This window comes from Chlorocebus sabaeus, chromosome 5, assembly GCF_047675955.1.
Source record: "Chlorocebus sabaeus isolate Y175 chromosome 5, mChlSab1.0.hap1, whole genome shotgun sequence".
In the NCBI taxonomy this organism is placed as follows: Eukaryota; Metazoa; Chordata; class Mammalia; order Primates; family Cercopithecidae; genus Chlorocebus; species Chlorocebus sabaeus.
The window spans coordinates 21748053-21772282 of NC_132908.1; the positions used below are offsets into that span (position 1 = coordinate 21748053).

The 24230-nt window shown below is 44.6% G+C and overlaps 1 protein-coding gene across 2 annotated transcripts in view; it reads left to right on the plus strand.

Annotated features, from left to right (window-relative positions):
• The first annotated feature begins 4542 nt into the window (after positions 1-4542).
• The window catches only part of PRKCB (protein kinase C beta), a 382229-nt gene continuing 362541 nt past the window's right edge, over positions 4543-24230 (plus strand). For both annotated transcript variants that reach the window (XM_007988069.3, XM_007988070.3), the window contains exons 1-2: positions 4543-4909; positions 5951-5982. In XM_007988069.3, coding sequence (XP_007986260.1) covers positions 4737-4909; positions 5951-5982 — 205 coding nt within the window. In that variant the 5' untranslated portion in view covers positions 4543-4736. The remainder of the gene's footprint in view (positions 4910-5950; positions 5983-24230) is intronic.

Sequence of the window (24230 nt, forward strand, 5' to 3'; positions counted from 1 at the left end):
TGCAGCCTCAATCTCCTGGGCTCAAGCAATCCTCTTGCCTCAGCCTCCCAGGTAGATAGGACTACAGGTGTGTACCACCATGCTAGGCTAATAAAAATTATTTATGAGGTATTTTACATTATTTTTCATACTGCATGCTTGAAATTTAGTGTATTTTTAATGCTTGAAATCTTATCTCAATTCAGACTAGCCACATTTCAAATGCTCAGCAGCCACATGTGGGTATCGTGACAACTGTGTTGAAGAGTGCATCCTTAGAACAAAGGGATTGAGGCTGGGCACGGTGGCTCATGCCTGTAATCCCAGCACTTTGGGAGGCTGAGGCGGGTGGATCACCTGAAGTCAGGAGTTTGAGACCAGCCTGGCCAACATGGTGAAACCCTGTCTCTACTAAAAATACAAAAATTAGCTGTGTGTGGTGGCACACACCTGTAATCCTAGCTACTTGGGAGGCTGAGGCAGGAGAATAGTTTGAACCTGGGAGGTGGAAGTTGCAGTGAGCTGATGCCGTACCACTGCACTCCAGCCTGGGTGACAGAGCAAGATTCCATCTCAAAGAAAACCAAAACCAAACCAAACAAAAAACAAAAGAATAAAGGGGTTGAGAGACAAACTACTCCATCCTTGTCCTTCCTTAGACAAGAGGAAAATGAGACACAGGAGGAGGAAGTAAGTGACTTGCCCAGGGTTATCACTGTAGTCATTTAAATGGTAGCCTGCAAGAAGGTATACCCATGTTATAATTCCTGGAACTTGTGAATGTCATTTTATTTGGCAAAGGGGTCTTTGCAGATGTAACTATATTAAGGATTCTGAGATGAAGAGATCATCTCGGATTATCCAGGGGAGCCCTAAATCCAAGGACCAGTGTCCATATAAGAGATAAATAAGGGATAGGGCCAGTGAGGTGGCTCACGCCTGTAATCCTAGCACTTGGGAGGCTGAAGGTGGGCAGATCACCGGAGGTCAGGAGTTTGAGACCAGCCTGGCCAACATGGTGAAACCTCGTTTCTACTAAAAATACAAAGATTAGCCAGGCATGGTGGCGGGTGCCTGTAATCCCAGCTACTTGTGAGGCTGAGGCAGGAAAATCACTTGAACCCGGAAGACGGAGATTACACTCCAGCCTGGGCAACAAGAGCAAAACTCCATCTTGAAAAAAAATAAAAAAGAGATATACAGGCGATATTAGACAAACAGAAGGGGTGAAGATAGGCACGCAGAGGAGAGGGTGATGTAAAGACAGAGGAGGATGGGAGTGATGTGGCGACAAGCCAGGGAAGCCAAGGAATGCTGATGGCTTCCAGAAGCCACAAGAGGCAAGGAAGCATTCCCCTCTGAAGGCTCCAGAGGGAATGTGGCCCTGCTGACACCTTGATTTATGGTTTCTGGCCGCTAGAATGATGAGAGAATAAATTTTTGTTATTTCTAGCCACCCTGTTTTGTTACAATTTTTTATGGCAGCCACAGGTCTGGAGCAAAGGGACCTTGGACTCCACTCCCAGCCAGAGCAACCTGCCCCCTCACTGTCTCTGAAATCTTTCGAGTGACCAGCATTCACTCCTTCATGAACAGAGCAGGCCTGGGGGGCTCTGGTGACACGAGAGCTGCTGCCCTGCAGCACCAGGTGGCACTATGCCAAGTTGCCCTAATCTCTTGCCTGATATGCTTATTTGACCTATTCACTGCTCTTCCTGTCTCCACCCTTTCTCCTCTAATTTCCACATAGTAGCTAGGGTAAGCTTTTAAAAAGAAAACCCCATAAGTCATATCAGACTACTCCTCAGCTTCCAGCCCTCCAATGGCTTCCATTCACTGGAGTGAAATCCAAACTCCTTATCACATTTACAAAGCCCTTTGGGGCCCTGCTACCTCCCTGACCTCATCTCATAAGTCCTTTATCCTCTCTGTTCATCCAACCACTGAGGCCTTCTCGCTGTTTCTCCAACATACCAAGCATGATCCTCCCCCAGGCTCTTTGCATTTGCTGTTTTCTCTGTCTGCAAACTCTCGATAGTCCCCTGGCTCACCCTCTCACTTTATTCAGGCCTTGCTCAGATGTCCCCATATTATAAAGGCTTTACCTATAGTCTTTATAATAATGCTTTATTTTTCTTTACGAACATTCTATTATACCCCACCTGGTATGGATTCATTAGTTGGTTAGGTTATTACTGTCCCTTCCCCATTAGACTATAAGCTCCATGTGGGCAGGGACCTCTGTCTGGTTTGTTTAACAGTATCTGGAACAGCATGTAGTGGGTGCTTAATAAGCAATTTGTTGATTGAAAGAACAAATGTATGAGTGAGTGCAGGAATGTAGGCTCCATTTAGCTATATATTTTTTTCCTAGATAAATCAGAATCTGGATATTTAGGTAAAATTCTATGACACTTGAATAATAATAATAATAATAATAATAATAATAAAACCATTGGGCTAGCTTAAAAAAAATAGAGCATCTGGAGCTACCACTTTGAGACCCCTGACCTACAGGAATCTGGGTCCAATGGGAACCACATTTCTCATCCTCAGTTGGTGCAATGCCTTCAAGAACCAAGTGGCTCTTCTCCATCCACAGCCCTTGCATCCCCAGGCCCTGGCGCCATGAGGTACTGTTTGTTGTTACAGACCAAAGTCATCCAGGGCACTTCACTCAAAAGGCAGGATGTGGACTGTGAGCTTCCAGCTCATCAGTTCAAAGGAAAACTACTTCAAGCAGCAATGTCTCCTGGGATGTTTTCCCAAGCCTCACTGGGAGGTGGTGGGGCCTCTTAAAGGACTAATAATAGACAGGCACATCCAGTTTCCCAAACATGTCAACCTTAAAAGTGAATGCTATTTTTTCCTCCTTACCTTTGAATTACGATGTAGGAGAGGGACATTCTATTATTGCAGCCCTTGCTCTCGACATGCTACCTAATAATGACTTACCACTTAGCAGCTTCCAGGCAAAATTGTCATAGTGGGACCTGAGCTCGTGCAACTCCAGCCTGCCCGCCTTCATCCACCACTACTCAGGTTCACCTCTTTGTCACCAGGATGCTTTGTAGTCAGGGCAGCCCAATCACCATTCAGCAACGGTATGACTGTGGGTGTATCTTAATCACTCTGAACCTCCCCATCCTTATCCATAATGAAAGTTACCAGATCTACATAGCGTTGTCACGGGGGCTAAATAAGACAGAACAAGTACCTGATGCCCATCAATCACTTGATATTTATTATTAAACACCTACTGGGTGTGAGTGGGGGTAAGGAGTGCCATCCTTTAAGTCTTCATTCATTCACTTGTTCATCCATGCCCTCACTCAATCAACCAATATTTACTGGGCTCTTGGGAGGTGTCAGGCACCGAGCTTGGTGCTGGGCGACATGGTGGTGAGCAACCCCCCTGCTCTCACAGAACCTACGTCTGGTGAAGGAGCTCACGGTCTAATGAAGCTCTGCGTTCCCAGTGTGGAGGACATGGTGGCTGTGGGTATGTTTAGGCCTTGTGCATGAACAGGGCGCTAAATAACACTGAATTACACATTGTAGACAATTATTACCCTTTCAGTTACCTTCAGATCACATCAAGGAGAGAGTCCTGGTTTGATATTAATGTCTTTAACACTCCTGTAGCATTTATTAATTTCCTCTCTTAACAAATAAAAGATGACTTCAGTCGAAGATGCTTAGGGCAGATGACGGCACCTGGAGATATTTTGATAACATAGATACCTCTTGCTATTCAAACTCAGATAGACCAAAAGAGACAGGTTTTCCCCACCCCCCGCCAGAAGGTGCACAAATACGACCAGAATTTGTGAAGACGAGTCAGAAATGAATGAAATTTGGAAAATAATGATCTACTGAAATCCTTCCCCCCCACACTGTTAACCCTATGTTACAGTTGGGGAAACGGAGTCTTTTGGTAGAGGGGATGGACAGAAGGTAGGGAGTTCTCTTCCAAACGTGCAGGCGGCAAGCAAAGCCAAGAATCTTCTTTGTGGTGGAGTTAGAGATATATAAAATAAAGATCGCTCCTCCCCTACCTCTGCGGAACGTGTATGTGTATGTGTGTGTAAGTGTGTGCGGCCACAAGCCTTTCCGAATGAGTGACAGCGGGAGCCCATCCCTCCGGGAGACGCGTGCAGAATGACCAATGGGATGGATGGGGGTGGATGGGTACCAGTCTCCGCAGAGGCCGGGGTGGAATTCGCTGCGCCCCACCCCTTCCACCCGCTCCCCTTCGCCCCGTAGGTCCTTCCACTCTCGCTCCTCCCCGGGGCACATCTCTTGAACGCAGCCCCGGGGGCCGAGCACGGGGTGGGGAGAGGGGCGAGGCTTGGGTCCGGCGACCCGAGGCTGCGGTCCCATCGCTGCAGAGCTGCGGCTGTGCACGCTTCGCCGCGAGGCCCACGGCCGCCCGGGCGCGGATATGTAAAGCAGCTGGCGGCGCTGGGCGGGGCCTGGACGCGATGCAAATGAGGAGGGCGGGGCTGGCCCGGGGCTCCGCCTCCCTCCCCCGCAGCTGGGGCCAGCGGTGCCAAGCGCAGCTGGACGAGCGGCAGCAGCTGGGCGAGTGACAGCCCCGGCTCCGCGCGCCGCGGCCGCCAGAGCCGGCGCAGGGGAAGCGCCCGCGGCCCCGGGTGCAGCAGCGGCCGCCGCCTCCAGCTCCTCCCCGGCCCGCAGCCCGCGGTCCCGGGGCCCCGGGGCCGGCACCTCTCAGGCTCCGGCTCCCCGCGCGCAAGATGGCTGACCCGGCTGCGGGGCCGCAGCCGAGCGAGGGCGAGGAGAGCACCGTGCGCTTCGCCCGCAAAGGCGCCCTCCGACAGAAGAACGTGCACGAGGTCAAGAACCACAAATTTACCGCCCGCTTCTTCAAGCAGCCCACCTTCTGCAGCCACTGCACCGACTTCATCTGGTGAGCGCGCGCGCGCAGGGCACCTTTCCGGGCCCCCGAGGGCAGCGCCGCGCCGGGGACCCCCTCTCCGCGCCCTCTGCGTCCTCCGCACCCCGGGACCCCGCGTCCCCGGACTCCCCGCTCCGGACCCTGCTGCCCGGGACTCCCGAATGGACAGTCCTGCCGTTGCCCTGTCACCACCCCGGTCCCAGACGGTCCTCCGCGGGGCGCCTCCTGCCCTCTCCTGCTCCCAGGCGCCTCTAGAGCGCCCAGGGGCAGCGTCGCGGGCGCCTTTGCTCCACCTGGCTAGGAGCGCGCGGGGTCTGTGCCTGCCCTGGAGGGCAGCGCCTCGGGTGCTCTCTGACCCGGGGTTCCCTATCTCTCCGCCTGCTTCCGGGCGCGAGGAGCCCTCGCCCCCCACCCCTTGTTTCCGGAGGGCAGCGCCCTGGGTGTCCTTCTCTATCTCCCTGCGGGCATGGGACATCCTTTCTCCCTCCTCTTTGCCTCCGAGCAGCGCCCTGTGTTATCTCCCATTGCCCCTTCCCGAGGGCCTGGGTTCCCCTTTCCACTCCTCGGTCATATCACTGCGGGCCCCTTTCTTCCCCGCTCCCTTCAGTAGTGGGGCATCCTTTCCTCCTTCCCAGTCCCCCTCCCAGGGGACACCACCGCCGCGGGGTCACTCTCGCCCTCCCTCAGAATGCGTCTTTATCTCTTCTCTTTTCCGGAGGGTGCTGGGGCATCTGTGGGCAGATCTACTGCCTGCCTTCAGCCCCTACCCCGGGAAACGCTCCCCACTATCCCGCCACCTGGTGGTCGCAGCCTTCTCTCTTCTGCAGGAGTGAAGGGAGATGGGGGTTACAGCCGAGCTCCCACCTACCCCCACAAAGGCGGAAGACTCTTGGGCACCCGCCTGTGGCTGGGAGTTTGCACCTGGGGTACAGAGGCAGGGAGGAAGGGGGGTGACTGTGGGGAACTAGCCGGAGGCGGGGGTGACTCTGGGGAACTAGCCGGAGGCTGGGCTCCCCCGGGCTGCCTGACATACACCTCTTTCTGCTTTTGCAGGGGCTTCGGGAAGCAGGGATTCCAGTGCCAAGGTAGGCTCTGGGGCTTTGGGGATGCTATTTGTGGGAAGAGAGGGTGAAAAAGACTTTATAGAAGTTACTGAGTTAGGCAGAGAGTGAAAGAATTACGTTGGTCAGAGTGACCTCCCAGGCTAGGAATTCTTCAACACAACAGGGTCCTTTTAAGGGGTGTGTGTGTGACTGGGGCCGATGGCGCTGGGAGGCTTACATGCCAAGGAAGTGCACCTACCCTTCCTGCCTTCCCTGCTCTGGAAGAGTCAGAGCAGCCTCCTGAAGCAATCCTGGCATGGTCAGTTCTGCTGGGGGAGAAAGCGTCTTCCCGGGACGTTTCTGGGAGAACCTGTCCCTCTTAGTTCCTCCCCCTTTCTCTGCCCATGTCCCTTCCTTATCTCACCCAGGGAGGTTCTGCCTCGCCCTGCCTTGCAGAGGTCTCCGCAGGTGGCTGCTGCTCCTCTGCAGATGGTACATCCCCTAGAAAGACGACTGTATTTGTCTCCTGGGCCTCCTCTCTCTCTGAAAGAAGTCGTTCCAGAGAGGGTGTTTCTCAGATCCTGGTTTAAATCACCCTGTCTTCTGGGTAGAAACAGAAAGGTCTCCAGGGCACTGGTTACCTGAGTTCTTGCATCTGGCTTGAGATCCTGGACCCTAACCAGGGGTATCAAACCTGCTGGTGGTGACTTGATCACGTGTAAGGTGCCCCCCTCCCCCGTCTTTAGGGCTCCTCTCTGAAAGACAGATTGCAGATTGGCTCTCCAGGACCAAAGGTCACCCGCAGTTCTGTGTAGCCCTTAGGGTGTCTTATTTGTGAATTTGATGTGAACATTTTAGAACCGGGAGATTTCACATGCACATCCTAATTTCCAACTTTAACTTTGCTGAGAAATCGTCTGACTTTCGCGTGAAAACAATCGTTTGGAGCTGAGAGCCGTTGTCGTAGATGGGGAACAGCTTTACCATTTTGTCTCAGTTGATCCCAGTTGGGACCACTTCACCCATTTCTGGCCCCTGTAGGCATTTAAATTTGCAACCTCTCATCTGGAAAGTTTGTGTGTGTATTTTTTTTTTTTTTTTTTAATTTTCTCTTAGGCTTGGCGAGATTGAGTTTGGTAAGAAACAGTGCATTTCTGGGGTATTGTATCTTTAGGGGCAAATTGACCACCACCCTGGGGAGCTGGGTTTAAATCAAAAGAAAGTATTTGAGTGTGGAAGAGTCTGACATGTGATTTAGCACTGACTGACAGTTTTGTGGCTGCACCTCCACCCTCCAGGGAAAAGTAAAGTGATCCCTAGTGAGTGTAGGTGGCATCATCAGTGGTGCAGAATGTTTGCTTGCTGGCAGCATGGCACTGTGCTCCTCTGAGACTTGTGCATACTCTTCTGAGATTGAGGCCCCAGTGGGCTCAGTGAGCCCTGCCAACCTACGCAGCCTCTCTTACCAAGATTTAGATCCACTGCCCCACACCAGAGGACTCCTCAGGTCTTTTTAAGTGGCAACAACCTAGGCCCTGGTGCAAACAAGTTTGGACTGTTTTCTAGAACTTTGACCCCTCAAACAAAACACCAATAGTGTCTTGGTGCTGGAATATGTAATTTCTTCTTTGAGGTTGCCTTTCACTTCCATGAATCAGTTTCAGTCTTTGTCTCTTGCTGAGGCCGGGGGCGATTTTTAAACATTTTTACCACAGCTCTTCTATGCCACCTGCTCTGTTGTTATTGGTGGATGGGAAAGTCACTTTGGAATGTGCAAGGCATGACACATCTGAAATAGGAGATCCTCTAACTCAAAGTCTGGAAGATAACAGGACTTTTTTGATGTTATGAGAAAAAGGCAGAATTAAAGTTTGTCATGAAATATGGCCACTTTAGAGATAAGAGTGCCTTTTTTTTTTTTTTTTTTTTTTTTTTTTTTTTTTTTGACAGTCTCACTCTGTTGCCCAGGCTGAGTACAGTGGTATGATCAGAGCTCACTGCAGCCTCAAACTCATGGGCTCAAGCGATCCTACCGCATCAGCCTCCTGAGTAGCTGGGACTACAAGTACACACCACCATGCCTGTCTAATTTTAAAACAACTTTTGTAGAGAAGGGGTCTTGCAATGTTGCCTAGACTGGTCTTGAACTCCTGGCTTCAAGCGGTCCTCCCACCTCAGCCCCGCAGTGTTAGGATTATAGGTGTGAGCCGCTATGCCCCTCTGGAGTGTCTATTTTTAAAATTACCTTTCTTTTTCTCCTCCCTGCCTCCTGACCAAGAGGCAGTGTAGAGAAGTGGGCCTGTGCACAGGCTACCAGGCAAGTCCCTGTCGGTCTGAATCCTAGCTTTGAGACTTCTCAGGCGTATTACTTAGCTTCTCTGTATTTCAGCCTCCTTGTCTATAAAACGGAGCCAGTAACAGTACCATAGTGTGGCTGAGCAGCTCCAACTCATTGCAATATCCAAGATTCTTGGGCCAGAGCTTGGCACAGAGTATGCTCAGAAAATATCAGCTCTTATGATTGTCCCCAGACTACCCCAATGGTGGGGCAGCTGGTACAAGAGAAGATTGGCTCTGCAGGGTTGCTTTGCTATGGAACTGCCTGCCAGGTAAGAGTCAAAATTCAGCCATGAACTTCTGGTCACTCTGTGTAGCTGCTTTGACAGCATATTCCATTTGGGCAGGAGTAGGGAGGAGTGAGGGGAGGGGCAGATTGGCAGTCCCTGAAATTGAGATGTTTAGAATGGGAACATACAGGAAGGAGGGAAATTTATCCCTTATACTCAGTATTGCCTGGGACTAATTCTGGAACCACTGAGGAGTTCCTTAGTATCTGATTGTTCTTGGTACCAGATATTTCCTCTGAAAGTGAATCCACTTGCAATGGAATCAACAGTGTATACAAAACACATAAGGTTTTATGATCTCACTTAAGTCAGCAATCCAGAACCCAGGGCCTCAAGTTCCTTTCAGTTTTCTGCTCTGCCATCCCTGCGGAGTGACAATTATCTTCTGGTCCAAGAAGGATGCTAGACTGTGGAGTCCTCACACCCTTCTTTCAGCTAGCAGGAAGGAAGAAAGGGGTAAAGAAGGACAAATAGCACATGCTCGGTGTCACTTGGGGAAGCTGCTCAAAATCCTTCGACTTATATCCTATTAGCTAGGGTTTAATCACATACCCACACCTTGCTGCGAGGGAGCATGTGGGAAATGTAGTGTTTATTTCAGGCAGCCACTATTTAGAGGATGTTTCCATTTCAAAAATATAAGCAGAGAGAGGATATCGTCTCTGCCACTCCGGTAGGAGGTATGTAGGATGATCTCAAGGCAAAGAAACCATTGAGAGTTACCTTCATGCTCTATATGGAAATTGGGTACACTGCTATGGGTTGGGAGAGGAAGGATGGAAAACTCATAAACCACAGGAAATTATGGATTTCTACGTGCTCAGGGGAGCTTAAGAATCGATTTTCTTGCTTTTGTGTGATGATAGGACAAAACTTTAGGTTGACTACCACATAATTTCTCCCTTTTTGTTTCCACTCTGTCTATTTCTTATAAAACCACTCTCTGGGAGGTAATTTAAGAATGTATTTGATGACAGGGAACTGGGGCTGAAGATCCCTATTGTAAAATTGCCTAAATTCTAGAGTAGAAGTGGAACTCCTTTGACAAGCAAGGCAGATTTCTCTCTATGGCATTATTTTTTCTTTTCCTTTTTTTTTTTTTTTTTTCCAAGATGGAGTCTCGCTCTGTTGCCCAGGCTGGAGTGCAGTGGCACCATTTCAACTCACGGTAACCTCCATCTCCCGGGGTTCAAGCGATTCTTCTGCCTCAGCCATCCAAATAACTGGGATTATGTGGGATTACGGGGGCCCACCACCACGCCTGGATAATTTTAATATTTTTACAAAATTATGTAGAGATGGGGTTTCACCATGTTGGCCAGGCTGGTCTAAAACTTCTGACCTCAGGTGATTCACTTGCCGCGGACTCCCAAAGTGTTGGGATTACAGGCATGAGCCACAGTGCCGGCTGTCTCTATGGCATTCTTTACAGGAACTTAGGACCCGCATTTGAGCTTTAATTGTAATTAATTAATTCTACCCAAGCTATTGGGTAGAATGAGACTCTTATTCTCAGAAGACTTTATAGTTTGGTAGCGAGAAAAACCTTCTTCCTTTTTTTTTTTTTTCTTTTTTTTCTTTTTTTTCTTTTTTTTTTTTGAGGCGGAGTTTCACTCTTATTGCCCAGGCTGGAGTGCAATGGTGCCATCTCAGCTCACCGCAACCTCCGCCTCCCAGGTTCAAGCAATTCTCCTGCCTCAGCCTCCCTAGTAGCTGGGATTACAGGCATGTGCCAGCACGCCCAGCTAATTTTGTATTTTTAGTAGAGACGGGGTTTCTCCGTGTTGGTCAGGCTGGTCTCAAACTCCGACCTCAGGTGATCCGCCCGCCTCGGCCTCCCAAAGTGTTGGGATTATAGGCGTGAGCCATTGCGCCCGGCCTTTTTTTTTTTTCTTAAATTTTGTTCTTAGAGACAAGGTCTCACTGTGTGGCCCAGGCTGGAGGGCAGTGACATGATCATAGCTCACTGCAGCCTCAAACTCCTGAGCTCAAGCGATTCTCCTGCCTCAGTCTCCTGAGTAGCTGGGACTGCAGGTGTGTGTCACCGCGCCCTTTTTTTTTTTTTTTTTTTTGAGACGGAGTCTATTCTGTCATCCAGGCTGGGGTGCGGTGGCATGATCTTAGCTCACTGCAACCTCCACTTCCCGGGTTCAAGTGATTCTTGTACCTCAGCTTCTTGAGTAGCTGGGACTACAGGCATGTGCCACCATACCTGGCTAATTTTTATACTTTTAGTAGAGGTGGAGTTTTGCCATGTTGGTTAGGCTGGTCTCGAACTCCTGACCTCAGGTGATCTGCCTGCCTTAGCTTCCCAAAGTGCTAGGATTACAGGTGTGAGCCACTGAACCTGGCCAAATATATATTTTTTAATTTTAAATTTTTTTTTGTAGAGATAGTGGGTCTTGCTTTGCTGCCTGTGCCTGGTCTCAAACTCCTGGCCTCAAGCCAGGAGTCTCATTCTGCTTTGGCCTCCCGAAGTGTTTTTTGTTTGTTTTTGTAAAGGAAGTGAATTTGGTAGAAATAGGCAATAAAATATAGAGATTCGGAATTCGTAGCAAGGAGCTGGAGTCCAGCAGAACTGGATATATATCTGTGACGGGCCGCTTACTCCCTCTCTGACCTTGGGCAAGTCATCCCCAGTAGCAATCTTGGTCTCCTCATCTGTAAAATGGGGATAATAGTACCTAACTCATAGGGTTATGGTGAAGAATAATGAAGTGGTGCATGAGAAATAGCCACAGCAAGTATCAATGACTCTAAGTGAGACCATCAGTGTTACTTGATTCGCAGTAGGAAACTGTGTCAAAGTGGGACAGAGTTCATTCTGGAACTTGTTAAATGACTAGGCCTCTTTCATGTACTTAGATAGTTTCTCTTCTTGGGTGTATTTCTTCCTGGGTATTGGGTAACACCAGTGAGTGCTCAGTTCAGTGTCTGGGCCCAGAAACCCAGGCCTGGGTAGCATTGTCTTTCCTTCTGAGAAAGATCTGAACCTGCCATGGACTCTCTAGAAAAACCCCAGTGCACACATTTTCTATGAAAAGCTAGAATTGATGATTATAATGAGTAAGTTGGCTCTTCTTTTTCTCATGTAGATTAGAAAACATGTTTTTAAATCTTCTAATTGAAATTATTCTTAAAAAACCCCAAAGCCTGACATGACTCCGACCACGGTAGTTTTCATCAATATCGATTCTATCAAATCAAATATAAGTTTATTTTAGTGTGTAGTTAACACATGTAGATTAGAAGAGTTTGCACTTTTTTATACCACAAAAAATGAAAGGTTAATTTTATTTTCTGTGAAAAGCTAGAATTGATGATAATGAGTAAGTCAGCTCTTCTTTTTCCCGTGTAGATTAGAAAACAAATTTTTAAATCTTGTAGTTGTAATTATTCTTAAAAAACCCAAGTCATGACATGGCTCCAACCATTGTTGTTTTTTTCAATATTCATCCTATCAAACATAAATTTATTTTAGTGGGTAATTAACACATGTAGATTAGCATAGCATACGTGTATTTATATAACAAAAAATGAAGCAAAGGTTAATTTTATTTTGGGCAGTGTTCCCTAGAAATGTATAATATGACCTCATGCACTTCAGGTTGAATTTTCTTAGTAAAATCATAAAGAGGACCATTTTTTCAAAAAATCACCAAGTCAGGCTGCAAGTTTAGAGGTTGCTTCTATTGTTTCACTTCTCTTTCTTCCCAGAAGCAGACCCCAGAGACCTGTGAGCCAAACTCCACTCACCTTTTAGCTTATTCTAAATGTGTCCTGCGGGCTTCTATGTGACTAAAAGGCAGAGGCTTTTTGACTTTGTGTTTGATGATCTGGCTTTTTTCTTTTTTTTTTTTTTTCCACCTGAAGAGGGATTTCAGGCTCAATGTCCCAATCGAAATAAGAATCTTTGAGTGGGTTAACACTGAGTCTTAAAAAGGAGGGCTGATTTGTTGGATAGGCAACAGCAAATTCATTTTTCACTGTGGAGCACTCAGGAGGAGCCTGAAGCTTTGTCACTGGGCAACAGAACGTCTTTCTAAGTAAATATGGAAAATATGACCTTTGAAAATCTAGATGATATGATATACAGGTTCTTAGGAAATTATTTTTTAAAAATATATTATTTCCGAGCACTAATGATACTCCAGATACTGCCCACAACTAGATGCAGCATGCTTATAGTGTATCTAGGCCAATAAAAAAGAAGATATAGAAGAAGGCAATTGGTCAAAAAATTAACTGAAGGTTTGAAAATAGTTTTATATACATTTGTCCTGTTGGAGTCTCTCTTTTCTCGTCTCTGCTTATCCTTCTGTCTCTGTCTCTCTGTTTCTGTCTCAGACACACACACACACACACACGTGTATACACACACATATATGTAAGTAGATGAATATGTCATAATTTTCACAATATGCACCTTTTGCTACTTTTCAGATACAGGTCATTAAATTACTAAGTATAATTTAAAAGCTATGGTCTGGTCTTTTAACTATGCAGTTCAATTGATTCTTGGGTAGATAGGGGGATCTGCTGAAAAGTTTGTCTCTGATTGATGCCTTCAAAGGTAAGTCCTTTATGTTCTGGCATTTGCTCTAATAACATGAATTCTTTGACTTCATTCATCCAATCTCCTCATTGAAATTGTGTGAAATTCCATAGATAGAATGTTAGCCTTTTTACAGAGAATGCAACATCCTCAGTGTTTACATATGGCATTTGGAGGTGTGATGGCTGCTTGAAAATCCAGTAGGAAATTCGTCTGTTCACCACATACATTCATTTATTCATCCATCCATCCCTCCATTTGTCCATCCATCTCTCTTTTCATCATCCATCTGTTTTTCCATGTATCTATTTGTCCATCCATGCATCCATCCATTCACCCATCTTTCCATTCTCCTTCTAAAAGTTCTCTCTTTCTCTCTTTCTTTCTTTCTTTTTTTTTTCTTTGCTTTAGACAGAATCTCACTCTTTCACCCAGGCTGGAATGCAGTAGTGCGATGTTGGTTCACTGTAACCTCCGCCTTCCAGGTTCACTGAGTGATTCTCCTGCTCAGTCTCCCAAGTAGCTGTGGTTACAGGCTCGTGCCACCACACCCAGCTAACTTTTGCATTTTTAGTAGAGACAGGGTTTCACCATGCTGGCCAGGCTGGTCTCTATGACCTCAAGTGATCTGCCCACCTCAACCTCCCGAAGTGCTGGGATTACAGGAGAGAGCCACTATGCCTGGCCTCACTGGTTAAGTTCTATGTGTCAAGTTCTATGTGTCAGGAGCTATTTTAGGTGACAAAATATGATGATGAATGAGATTGAGAAGATTTCTGTTGTAATGAAGCTTATGATATAGTGGGGGGAGATAAGACATTCTACAGATCATTGCACCCATATTTAATCTCATTTTTATTAGGTACTTTGAAGAAAATGCACTGGGTACTAGGAGAATATATAATGGGAAGCTAACTTATGTAATGGCTGGGGATACAGTCAGTGGTCTGGGAATTAAAAAAAAAAAAGCCCAACTTCTCATTCTCATTTTCTGAGGCAACTGGAGAAAGTCTGAGTTGTCAAGGAACTACAGCTAAAAATCTGTATTGTAAAACTGCTCATATCCTGGATAATATATGCAACAGGGCTGAAGGCAGTGGCTCATGCCTGTAATCCCAGCACTCCAGAAGGCCAAGGCAAGACGATTGCTTGAGGCCAGGAGTTTGAGACCAGCCTGGGCAACATAACGAGACCCTATCTCAATTAAAAACAAACCCAAACAAAATATGTGCAGGAGACTTATCTTTGTGACATTCTATGGAGAAAGCCTAAATATTTATTTGTATCATGGCTGCAAGTAAGATGAGTAAGTATTTGGTAGAACTAGCCTGTTACTTTGAGATGGCTTCTTTCCCAGTTTGACAGAGAACTTCATCTCCTCTTAGTTAATGACTCAGATAATGAGCTGACTTCCTTTTTGTTTAGGGTTTGCAGTTTGAGGTGGCTGTTCTAAAGAAGAAAAATCAGACAATTTCAGAGGTGGAGGAGCAAGTCTGGGCCAATAAATTGAAAATAAATAAAAAGAGAGAGCACAGCATTTCAGTGAGAGGCTTTTTGAGCTGAAAGTCAGTTTTCAGGGGGCACAAGATTACTCACATTGCCTCCCAAATACCTTCCTCACCCTGTGTCCATCTCTGATATATTTCAACTCTTCATTCCTTTGACTTGGACAGTATTTTCTCTTGTTCAGAAGATACTTTATAAGTAGTTTAACAATAAACAGTGTTGACTCACTTAGAGAGAAAGGACTTTTGTCAAGTCTGTCTTTCTGATTTCATTAAGGAGAAAGTCTCAGTTGGCATTAATATGTCTTTAACACCCCTCTAACACAAATCTGGGCACTTAGTAGATATCTGTTGAATATTCTTTTTTTTTTATTATAAAGGAACTACAGGGAATTATGAGAATATAAAAATATGGGCCAGGTGTGGTGGCTCGTGCCTGTAATCCCAGCACTTTGGGAGACTGAGGTGGGTGGATCACCTGAGATCAGAAATTTGAGACTAGCCTGGCCAACATGGTGAAAGCTCTTCACTACTAAAAATACAAAAACTAGCTGGGCGTGGTGGCGTGTGCCTGTAGTCCCAGCTACTCGGGAGGCTGAGGCAGAAGAATCGCTTGAACCCAGGAGGCAGAGGTTGCAGTGAGCCAAGATCGCACCACTGCACTCCAGCCCAGCGACAGACACTGTGTCTAAAAAAAAAAAAAAAAAAAAATCAGTTTCTACTTGTAAACCAACTTTTTTTTTTGGGTCAGTGGTGTTACACTTTTACCTAATGTTGAGCCTGCTTCTGTTCTACCCTGGGCTTGATTCTGTACTGGCTGTTCCTCCTTGTGAATAGAGAAGGGAAGTGTCTTTCCTGGAAATTTTTGGTGTTGTAAGGATGCTTAGTGTTCTAGAGGGTTGAGAGGAACAGCAAGGACAGGATCTGGTAGAGATGGCAGCTTTTATTCAGAAGTGCTAAGCTGTTAATCATTACCATGGTTGTTATTACCTTTTAATTGACATTTGTCCTGCTTGTTTGTGGTCTCCTGGGCATCTCCTTCCTCCTCAGCCCACAGGCAGAAAGTTGCCCTACAGAGTCAGGAGGAGAACTCAAGCCCAGACCAGAGAGCTCTGATCCACTGTTATTGGGTCTTGGAACTGGCTAAGTAGATGGAAATTAACTGGTTCAAGATATGCAACATCATTAGTTCAACCATAACCATGTTCCCGGGGTGAATTCTAGCTTTCTTTTTTCTTTCATCTTGCTACTTCCCAGAGACCAGACTTTGGGCCTCTAGGGAGGGAGTATCAAATTGGACTTGAGAGTTCAAGCTCAAATCTGACCTAATTTTAAATCCTGGTTCTGCTTCTCCATGTCTTCATGACCTTTGGGTGGGTAAAATATGATCTTGCCTCTATCTATCTATCTATCTATCTATCTATCTATCTATCTATCTATCTATCCATCCATCCATCCACCCATCCACCCAGCGATTCTTCCATCCATCCATCCACCCATCCATCCATCCATCCATCCATCCATCCATCCATCCATCCACCCACCCATCCATCCATCCATCCATCCATCCATCCATCCACCCACCCACCCACCCATCCATCCAGCTATCCAACCATTTTTCCATTCATCTAATATATATTTATTGGGTGCCTACCACATATCAGGTACTGTTCTAGGCATTGGAACTAGAACAGTGAATAAAACAGCATCACTGACTTCATGGAATTTACATTCTAGTAGAATAACAGTGATAAGTAAATAACATAGAACAGATATATTGTATAATGTCAGGTTGCCATATGGGCTTTGAAGAGAAATAAGACACTGTCCTCACCCTTAAAGATCTTCCTGGTCTTTTAAAAGGAGAACAGCACATGGCCAATTAGTTCTGAGACATAATGTAAAGTGCTACACCAAGGATGTAAAAACACTTTGGATGGCATCCCTACTCCTCCTCGGACCGGTGAAGATTCCACAGAGGAGGTGACATTTGGGAACAGTCTTACAGCAGGAGTGGGAGTTCCCAGATTGACAAGGGGATGAGGGCAGGGGAGGGTGTTTCAGGCACAGGACAGGACAACGCAGTTGAGATAGTGAGGAGAGAGAATAGGGCATATGCAGGGAACAGGAAGAAGAGGGTGTGAGGGAGGGAGGAGCAGGTGGGAGACGAACGTCACATCAGAGGGGTTGGCCCCTGTGAAGGCAGTGTAGTGACTAGGAAGTAGTTGTTGTCACTGTTTTAAAGTGGGATGTGTGGGGGTGAGTGAAATGGCCAAATGTTTGAAAAAGAGGAGCATGAGATGCCTTTGGCAACAATACTTGCCATGACTCAAATCCTGAAATTCCAGGCCTGCAGGGATGGAAGTCAGGCAGGAGAAACTGAAATGGCCATTTATAAGCAGTGGGGGTGCCTTACCGGAGCACCTCGGGGCTGTTGCTATTTTTCACACCCTAAAGAGACATTTGGAATTTCATGTCAGTCATATTGTTAATTGTTCTATTTTGAGGGTGGTTACTAGGTTATTTTTATGGTTCTATCAATAGGGATATCTCTCTTCACTGCATCCTTAGACGTGGAGGGCCGTAGAAATGAATTTTCCTCTGAAAGGCATCCTCCCACTCCTTCTCCCTCTCCACTGCTGTCACCCAGTGGGTATGTGTTTATTGAGTACATGCTGCACATGGTGGTGAAGAGTTGGTGTTTTGGAGAAAGAAAGGCTTCGATTTAAATCTTGACTTCTTGCTGTGGGACCTTAAGCAAGTTACTTAACCTCTTTGAGCTTCTGTTTTTTCATAGTTAAAAGGATATGAGAATAAAACCTAGTTTATGTGAAGTGTTTCTTAGCACCCTACCTGACATATATACAGTAAGCACTTGATAAATGGTAGTTATTTCTGTTCTTCCTAGGACTGGGCACTGTCCTTGTCCTTACTGAGTTTATAATCCTGTTGGGGAGGCAAGATGAATGCTCTTGAATCAAGGAGATGATGCAAGAATGGATGTGCTTATAAGTCATGGTCAATAGCATTAGCTGCACCTTACTGTGGATCTGAGAGAGAAATGCTTGACTGGGGCCAGAGAGGTGATTTGAGCGTGGGTGAGGACAGTGCTTTCTGAGAAACCCTTTCCTGGCTTGCGATGCTTTAATTTGTGGGAAACCTCAGAAAGTTGAATTGCAATCTGTGATCACCCCATCGGCTGACCTCATTTCAAAAATGTATTGGTAGCATTTCAACTTTAAATAGATTTGTGACCATTTCACTCTTCTAAATTTGGGTTCCCTTCACCCTTTGGGTGGGGTGTTTATATCCCTTTTCGGTTGAAGAAGGTGGCAAGTAGTGTGGGTGAAGGTGGAGGGTGGAGTCTGCAGGACGGTCGTTTGTCTTGTTGGGATAGTCAGGGCAGTGATTTTTATGGGATGGCCCTATATTAAAGATCTTCTTTCCCTCCCTAAAGGTAGAGACCATTCTTTAGAATTTAGTCAGTGCTGCAAATGAAGATTTGATAATTATTTGGATTTGTGTGTGTGTGTGTGTGTGGATTTTTTTTGGTAGTTATCTGGATACATTTTGTGGCAAAATTTATGGCTGAGGGTATTGATAATTCTTTCTGAGCCAAACAATGCACTTAGGGAAACAGGATTGACATATAGTATAGAGAAGGACTTCTTTTTATTTCAATTGGATATTCATCTTTTGTTGGCTAGCTTTTTAAAAAAAAAACTATTAATATTATTTTTGATTGACAAATCATAATTCATGTGCAGTGTAATGTTTTGATACATGTATACAATGTGGCATGGTTAATTCAAGCTAATTAACATAATCATCAGTTTGTTTACTTATTTTTTATGGTGAGACACTTGAAATTTACTTAGTTATTTGAAATATATGATACATTTATTATTGACTGTGTTACCCTGCTGTGCAATAGATCTCCAAACCTATTCCCCTTGTCTATCTGAAACTTTATATCCTTTGATCAACAACTCCCTCCCTCCACCCCAGATTCTGGTAACCATCCTTCTTCTACTCTCTACTTCTATGACTACAACTTTATTAGATTCCACGTATAAGTGAGATCATGCTGTATTTGTCTGTTTCTGGCGTATTTTACTTTGTATAATGTTCTCCAGATTCATGTATATTGTCACAAATGATAGAATTTTTAAGTCTGGGTAGGATTCCATTGTGTGTATATACTATGTTTTCTTTATTCATTCATTCTCTGTTGAACACTTAGGTTGATACCATATCTTTGCTATTGTAAATAGTACTGCAACAAACATGGGAATGCACATATTCTTTGACATATTGATTTCAGTTCCTTTAAGTATATACCCAGAAGTGGGGTTACTGGATTGTATTGTAGTTTTTAAATTTTTTTTAAAATTTGAGACTGAGTTTTGCTCTTGTTGCCCAGGCTGGAGTGCCATGGTGCGATCTTGGCTCACTGCAACCTCCACCTCTCGAGTTCAAGAGATTCTCTTGCCTCGGCCTCCCAAGTAGCTGGGATTACAGGCATGCACCACCATGCCTGGCTAATTCTGTATTTTTGGTAGAGACGGGGTTTCACTGTATTGGTGAGGCTGGTCTCAAACTCCTGACCTCAGGTGATCCACCTGCCTTGGCCTCCCAAAGTGCTGGGATTACAGGTGTGAGCCACCATGCCCGGTGGTAGTTCACTTTTTAGATTGTTTTGAGAAACTTTTAGTACTGTTTTTCATAAGGCCATACTAACTTACATTCCCACCAATAATGTATTGGTCCCCTTTTCTCTACGTGTTCTCCAACATGTTATTTTTTATCTTTTTGATAAAAGCCATTCTAACAGGTGTGAGGTGATACCTCACTGTGGTTTTAATTTGCATTTCCCTAGTGCTTAGTGTGCTGAACATTTTTTCATGTACCTATTGGCCATTTGTGTGTCTTCTTTTGAGTAATATCTGTTCAGATCCCATTTTTAAATCAGGTTATTTGTTTTCTTGCTATTGAGTTGTTTGAGTTCTTTGTATATTTTGGGTATTGATCTCTTGTCAGATACAGCATTTGCAAATATTTTTCCCGTTCTGTGGGCTGTCTCTTCACTTTGTTAATTGTTTCCTTTGCTGTGAAGAAGCTTTCAGTTTGATGCCTTCCCATTTGTCTCCTTTTGCTTTTGCTTAATCATTGCCCAAACCAGTGTTGTGGAGTTTTTCCCCTATATTTTTCTCTAGCAGTTTTAGAGTTTCAGGTGTTAAGTCTTTAATCAATTTTGAGTTGATTGTGTATGTAGTTTGTAAGATAAGGGTCTAATTTCATTCTTCTACATGTGGATATCCAACACCATTTACTGAAGAGACTGTCCTTTCCCTCATTGTGTGTTTTTGGCACCTTTATCAAAAATAAGTTGGCTATAAATGTGTGGATTTATTTCTGGGCTTTCTATCCTGTTCCATTGGTTGATGCATCTGTTTTTTTGCTAGTACTGTGCTGTTTTGATTACAATTGCTTTATAATGTATTTTGAAATCAAAGAGTGTGATTCTTCCAGCTTTGTTCTTTTTGCTCAAGATTTGGCTATTTGGGGTCTTTTGTGGTCCTGTATGAACTTAGGGGTTGTTTTTACTATTTCTGTGAAAAATGACATTGGAATTTTGATAAGAATTGCATTGAATCTGTAGATTGCTTTGGATAGTATGGACATTTTCACAATATTAATTTGTCCAATCCATGAACACGGGATATCTTTTCATTTATTTGTGTTTTCCTCAGTTTTTTTCATCAGTGTTTTATAGTTTTCAGTGTACAGATCGTTTACCTCCTTGGTTACATTTACACCTAAGTAATTTCTTTTTGCTGCTATTGTAAAGGAGTTTGTTTTCTTACTTTCCTGATCTGGTAATTTGTTACCAGATATGCTAGTATAGAAAATTAGAATAATTAGGTATTCTAATATAGAAACACGACTGTTTGTATGTTGGTTTTGCGTCCTACAACTTTATTGAATTTGTTGATCAGTTCTAACTGTTTTTTTTTTTTTTTTTTGGTGGATTCTTTAGGGTTTTCTGTATATAAAATCACCTTGTCAAGAAATAGAGACAGTTTCATTTCTTCCTTTCCTATTAGGATGCCTTTTTTTTCTTTCTTTTTCCTAATTACTCTGGCCGGGACTTCCAGTACTCTATTGAAAAGAAGGGGCGAGAGTGGGCATCCTGATCTTAGAGGAAAGGCTTTCAACTTTTCAGTGTTGAGAATGATGTTAGCTACGGGTTTGTCATAATAGAGGCCATAGAGTTTATTGTGTTGAATGCATTTCCTTTATACCTTATCTGCTGAGTACTTTTTTCATGAAAGAAGGTTAAATTTTTTCAAATGCTTTTTTTTCTGCATCTATTAATATGATCATGTAATTTTTATCCTTTTTTTTTTTAACATGGGTATCACATGTATTGATTTCTATGTTTTGAACCATCCTTGCATCCCAGGGAGAAATCCCACTTGATCATGGTGAATAAAATTCTTTTAATTTGGTTTGCTAATATTTTGTTGAGGATTGTTTTCCATCTATGTTCATCAGGGATATTGGTTTATAATTTTTTTCTCTTGTCATGTTTTTGTTTGACTTTGGTATGATAGTCTTGGATAATGAGTTTGGAAATATTCCCTCAATTTTTTGGAAGAGTTTAAGAAGAATTGATTGACATCCAGATCAAGAAACAAAACATTTTAGTACCCCCAGAAGTCTCACAATCCCTATCCACTGTATCCTTCAGGAGTAATCACTATCCTAACCTCTGTCACCTACGATTACTTTCATCTGTTCCTCAACTTATGCCCACTGTTCTGTTATGCAACTCTATTGACTTATGCCCACTTTTCTGTTAAAAAATTTAGAAAGCACAGAGCTTTAAGTTACTGAGGCTGAGCCTGAGAAATGTTAGCTGGGACTTTTTTAGTTTTGCATAGAGGAAGTGAAATCCGTATGGGAGACAGGCACCTTCTGGAGTCACCCATTGGGGAATGGTGCCGTTTGCCTTCTTTGGGGGAACATCTGCTTCCCGTTTCAATGTTGCCCATCGGTTCCAGACTGTTCAACAAGGAAGCCAGGGCATTCTGACAGTTTTTCCACCCAATAATTTAGCTCTGTAAATACTAGGAAAACTTGAGCTCACAAACTATTTTTAGGGCTTAAATTTCAAAAATTCTGTATTAGTAAGAATCTATTAAAGCTGCTGTAACAGACAAACCTTGAAGTCTCAGTAGCTTGACAGAAGGGGGTTTATTTCTCACTCATGTCACTAACCAGTGCAGGTGGCCCTGGTCAGGACATCTTCCACAGAGTCACACAGGACCCCAGGGTCCTCCCCATTGGGTCAGTGGAGGCGGAAAGGGAAATCGAGAAAGCACACTCATTTCACAACCACTTCAGTTGGGGAAGGAAGTCACATCACTTCTGCTCACATTCTATTTGCCAGAACCCAGGCAAAGAAGCAACCAACTGAAAGGAATGCTGGGACATGTCAACTAGCTCTCTGTCCAGGAGGAAAAGAAAACAGGTTTTGATGAACTCAGTACATCTTGCTCCAGTTTCCAAAGCCATATCCCCTCGTCTTTCTTTGTGGTGATGTATCTAGTTTTATCTCTGACTTGACTGGTAAAACTAAGATGCGAAACTCTAGACGTCTTTATCTTATAAAACATAGGGAAAGAGTGAGGTCTATTCTTGTTCCTAAAAGTGAAATAAAGAAGCACTCTTCTTGTTTTTAGTTATTAGAACAATCTGGTTCTTGTCAGACTTTCCAGTTTTTCAGTCAGTCAGAGTTCTCGCCTCTCGGTTGCCTGTTGTATTAGTCCATTCTCATGCTGCTAATAAAGGCATACCTGAGACTGGGTAATTTATAAAGGAAGGAGGTTTAATTGACTCACAGTTCAGCATGGCTGGGGAGGCCTCACAATCATGGCAGAAGGCGAAGGAAGATCAAGGTACTTCTTACATGGCGGCAGGCAAGAGAGCATGCGCAGGGGAACTGCCCTTTATAAAACCATTAGATCTCGTGAGACGTATTCACTATCATTAGAACAGCACCAGAAAACCCACCCCCATGATTCCATTACCTCCTGCCAGGTCCTTCTCATGACACATGGGGATTATGAGAGCTACAATTCAAGATGAGATTTGGGTGGGGACACAGCCAAGCCATATCACCTGTGGACATCCCAAGCAGATCTCTCTGAGGCCGGGTTAGTTCTCTTCTAAGCTGACTTATCATATAGAAGAATCCTTCGTTGTTTCTACTTCAAGGTATTTGACTGGACACCCAACAAATCAGTTATTTATTGCTAGATAGCACATAACCTCAAGGCTTAATGGCTTCAAGTAACCACTCTTTTATTTAGTTTTAGTTTCTATGGGTCAGTAATTTGGGCTGGGCTCAGCTGGGTGGTCTTGTCTGGTCTGGGCAGGGATTGGCTGTTCTTGGCTGGGCTCATTTACCTGCCTGGGGCCTCAGCAGGGATGTCTAGGACAATGGGGCCTCTCTTCAGGTCTTTCATCTTCCAGTGGGCTATCCTGAGCATGGTCATGTGCTGATGGGTGCATTCTCTGGGCGTGAGCAAGGGCTGCAGAGCTTCTTGAAGTCAAGGCTCAGCACATGCATAATATCACTTCTGCCATATTACCTAGTGAAAGCAAATCACAAGCCCACCCCAGAAATAAAGGAGGAAATAGAGAAGAGAATAGACGCCTCCTCTTGATGGGAGAAGCTGCAAATAATTTGTGATATTTTTGGAACCCACCACACTAATTTCAGTGTCATCCTCGCCATTGCTTGGCTGTCTAAAAACATACTCCAGTCTAGTGTGCATTTCCGAAAATTAACTTGATCAAAGACAGGCCCCAGATGAGTGCTCAACATTTACAACTGATAATAATACTACCTACCTCCTAGGGAAATGGTAGGGCCAGATGAGATGCTGTATGCAAAGGATACAGCCCAGGGCTTAGTGCACACGCAACACTGAATACTACCACCATTGCTACTGAATACTGCCACCAAATACTACCGTTACTACCACTTGGCACTGCCTAAAAGCTTGAGACTCAGAGAAAGGAACACAAAACCCCTGCACTTGAGGAGGGAGAGATCAAAGAGAGACAGAGAGAGAGACAGACAGGTGTGCAAGTGAGTTCTTGCAACACAGTGTGGTCAGTGTGATTACAGAGCTGTGATGGAGTGCAGATGAGGTCCGATGACTTACTGGTCAAGAACGTGGGTTCAGGCCTCAGTTCCTCCCCGATCACTTATGGGGTCTTAGGCATCTTTCTCTTTAATCTTCAGTTTCTTTGTCTGTGAAATGAAGATAATGGCACGGAGCCTACCTCCCAGAGTTCTATGTGGATTAAATGAGACAGGGAAACAACAACAACAACAACAAAACCCACAAACAAACAAACAAACAAAACCAAAAATCACGTGATTGCTCATTAAATGTTAGTTATAGAAAAAAATATAAGTTCTTAAATACGCCCTTGTAAAAACGTCCCAAAGACCTCATCATCACTTAGTTCTTCTGCAACTCTGGCTAGCGTCATTGATAAATTGTCTTAAAAGATGAAGATTTG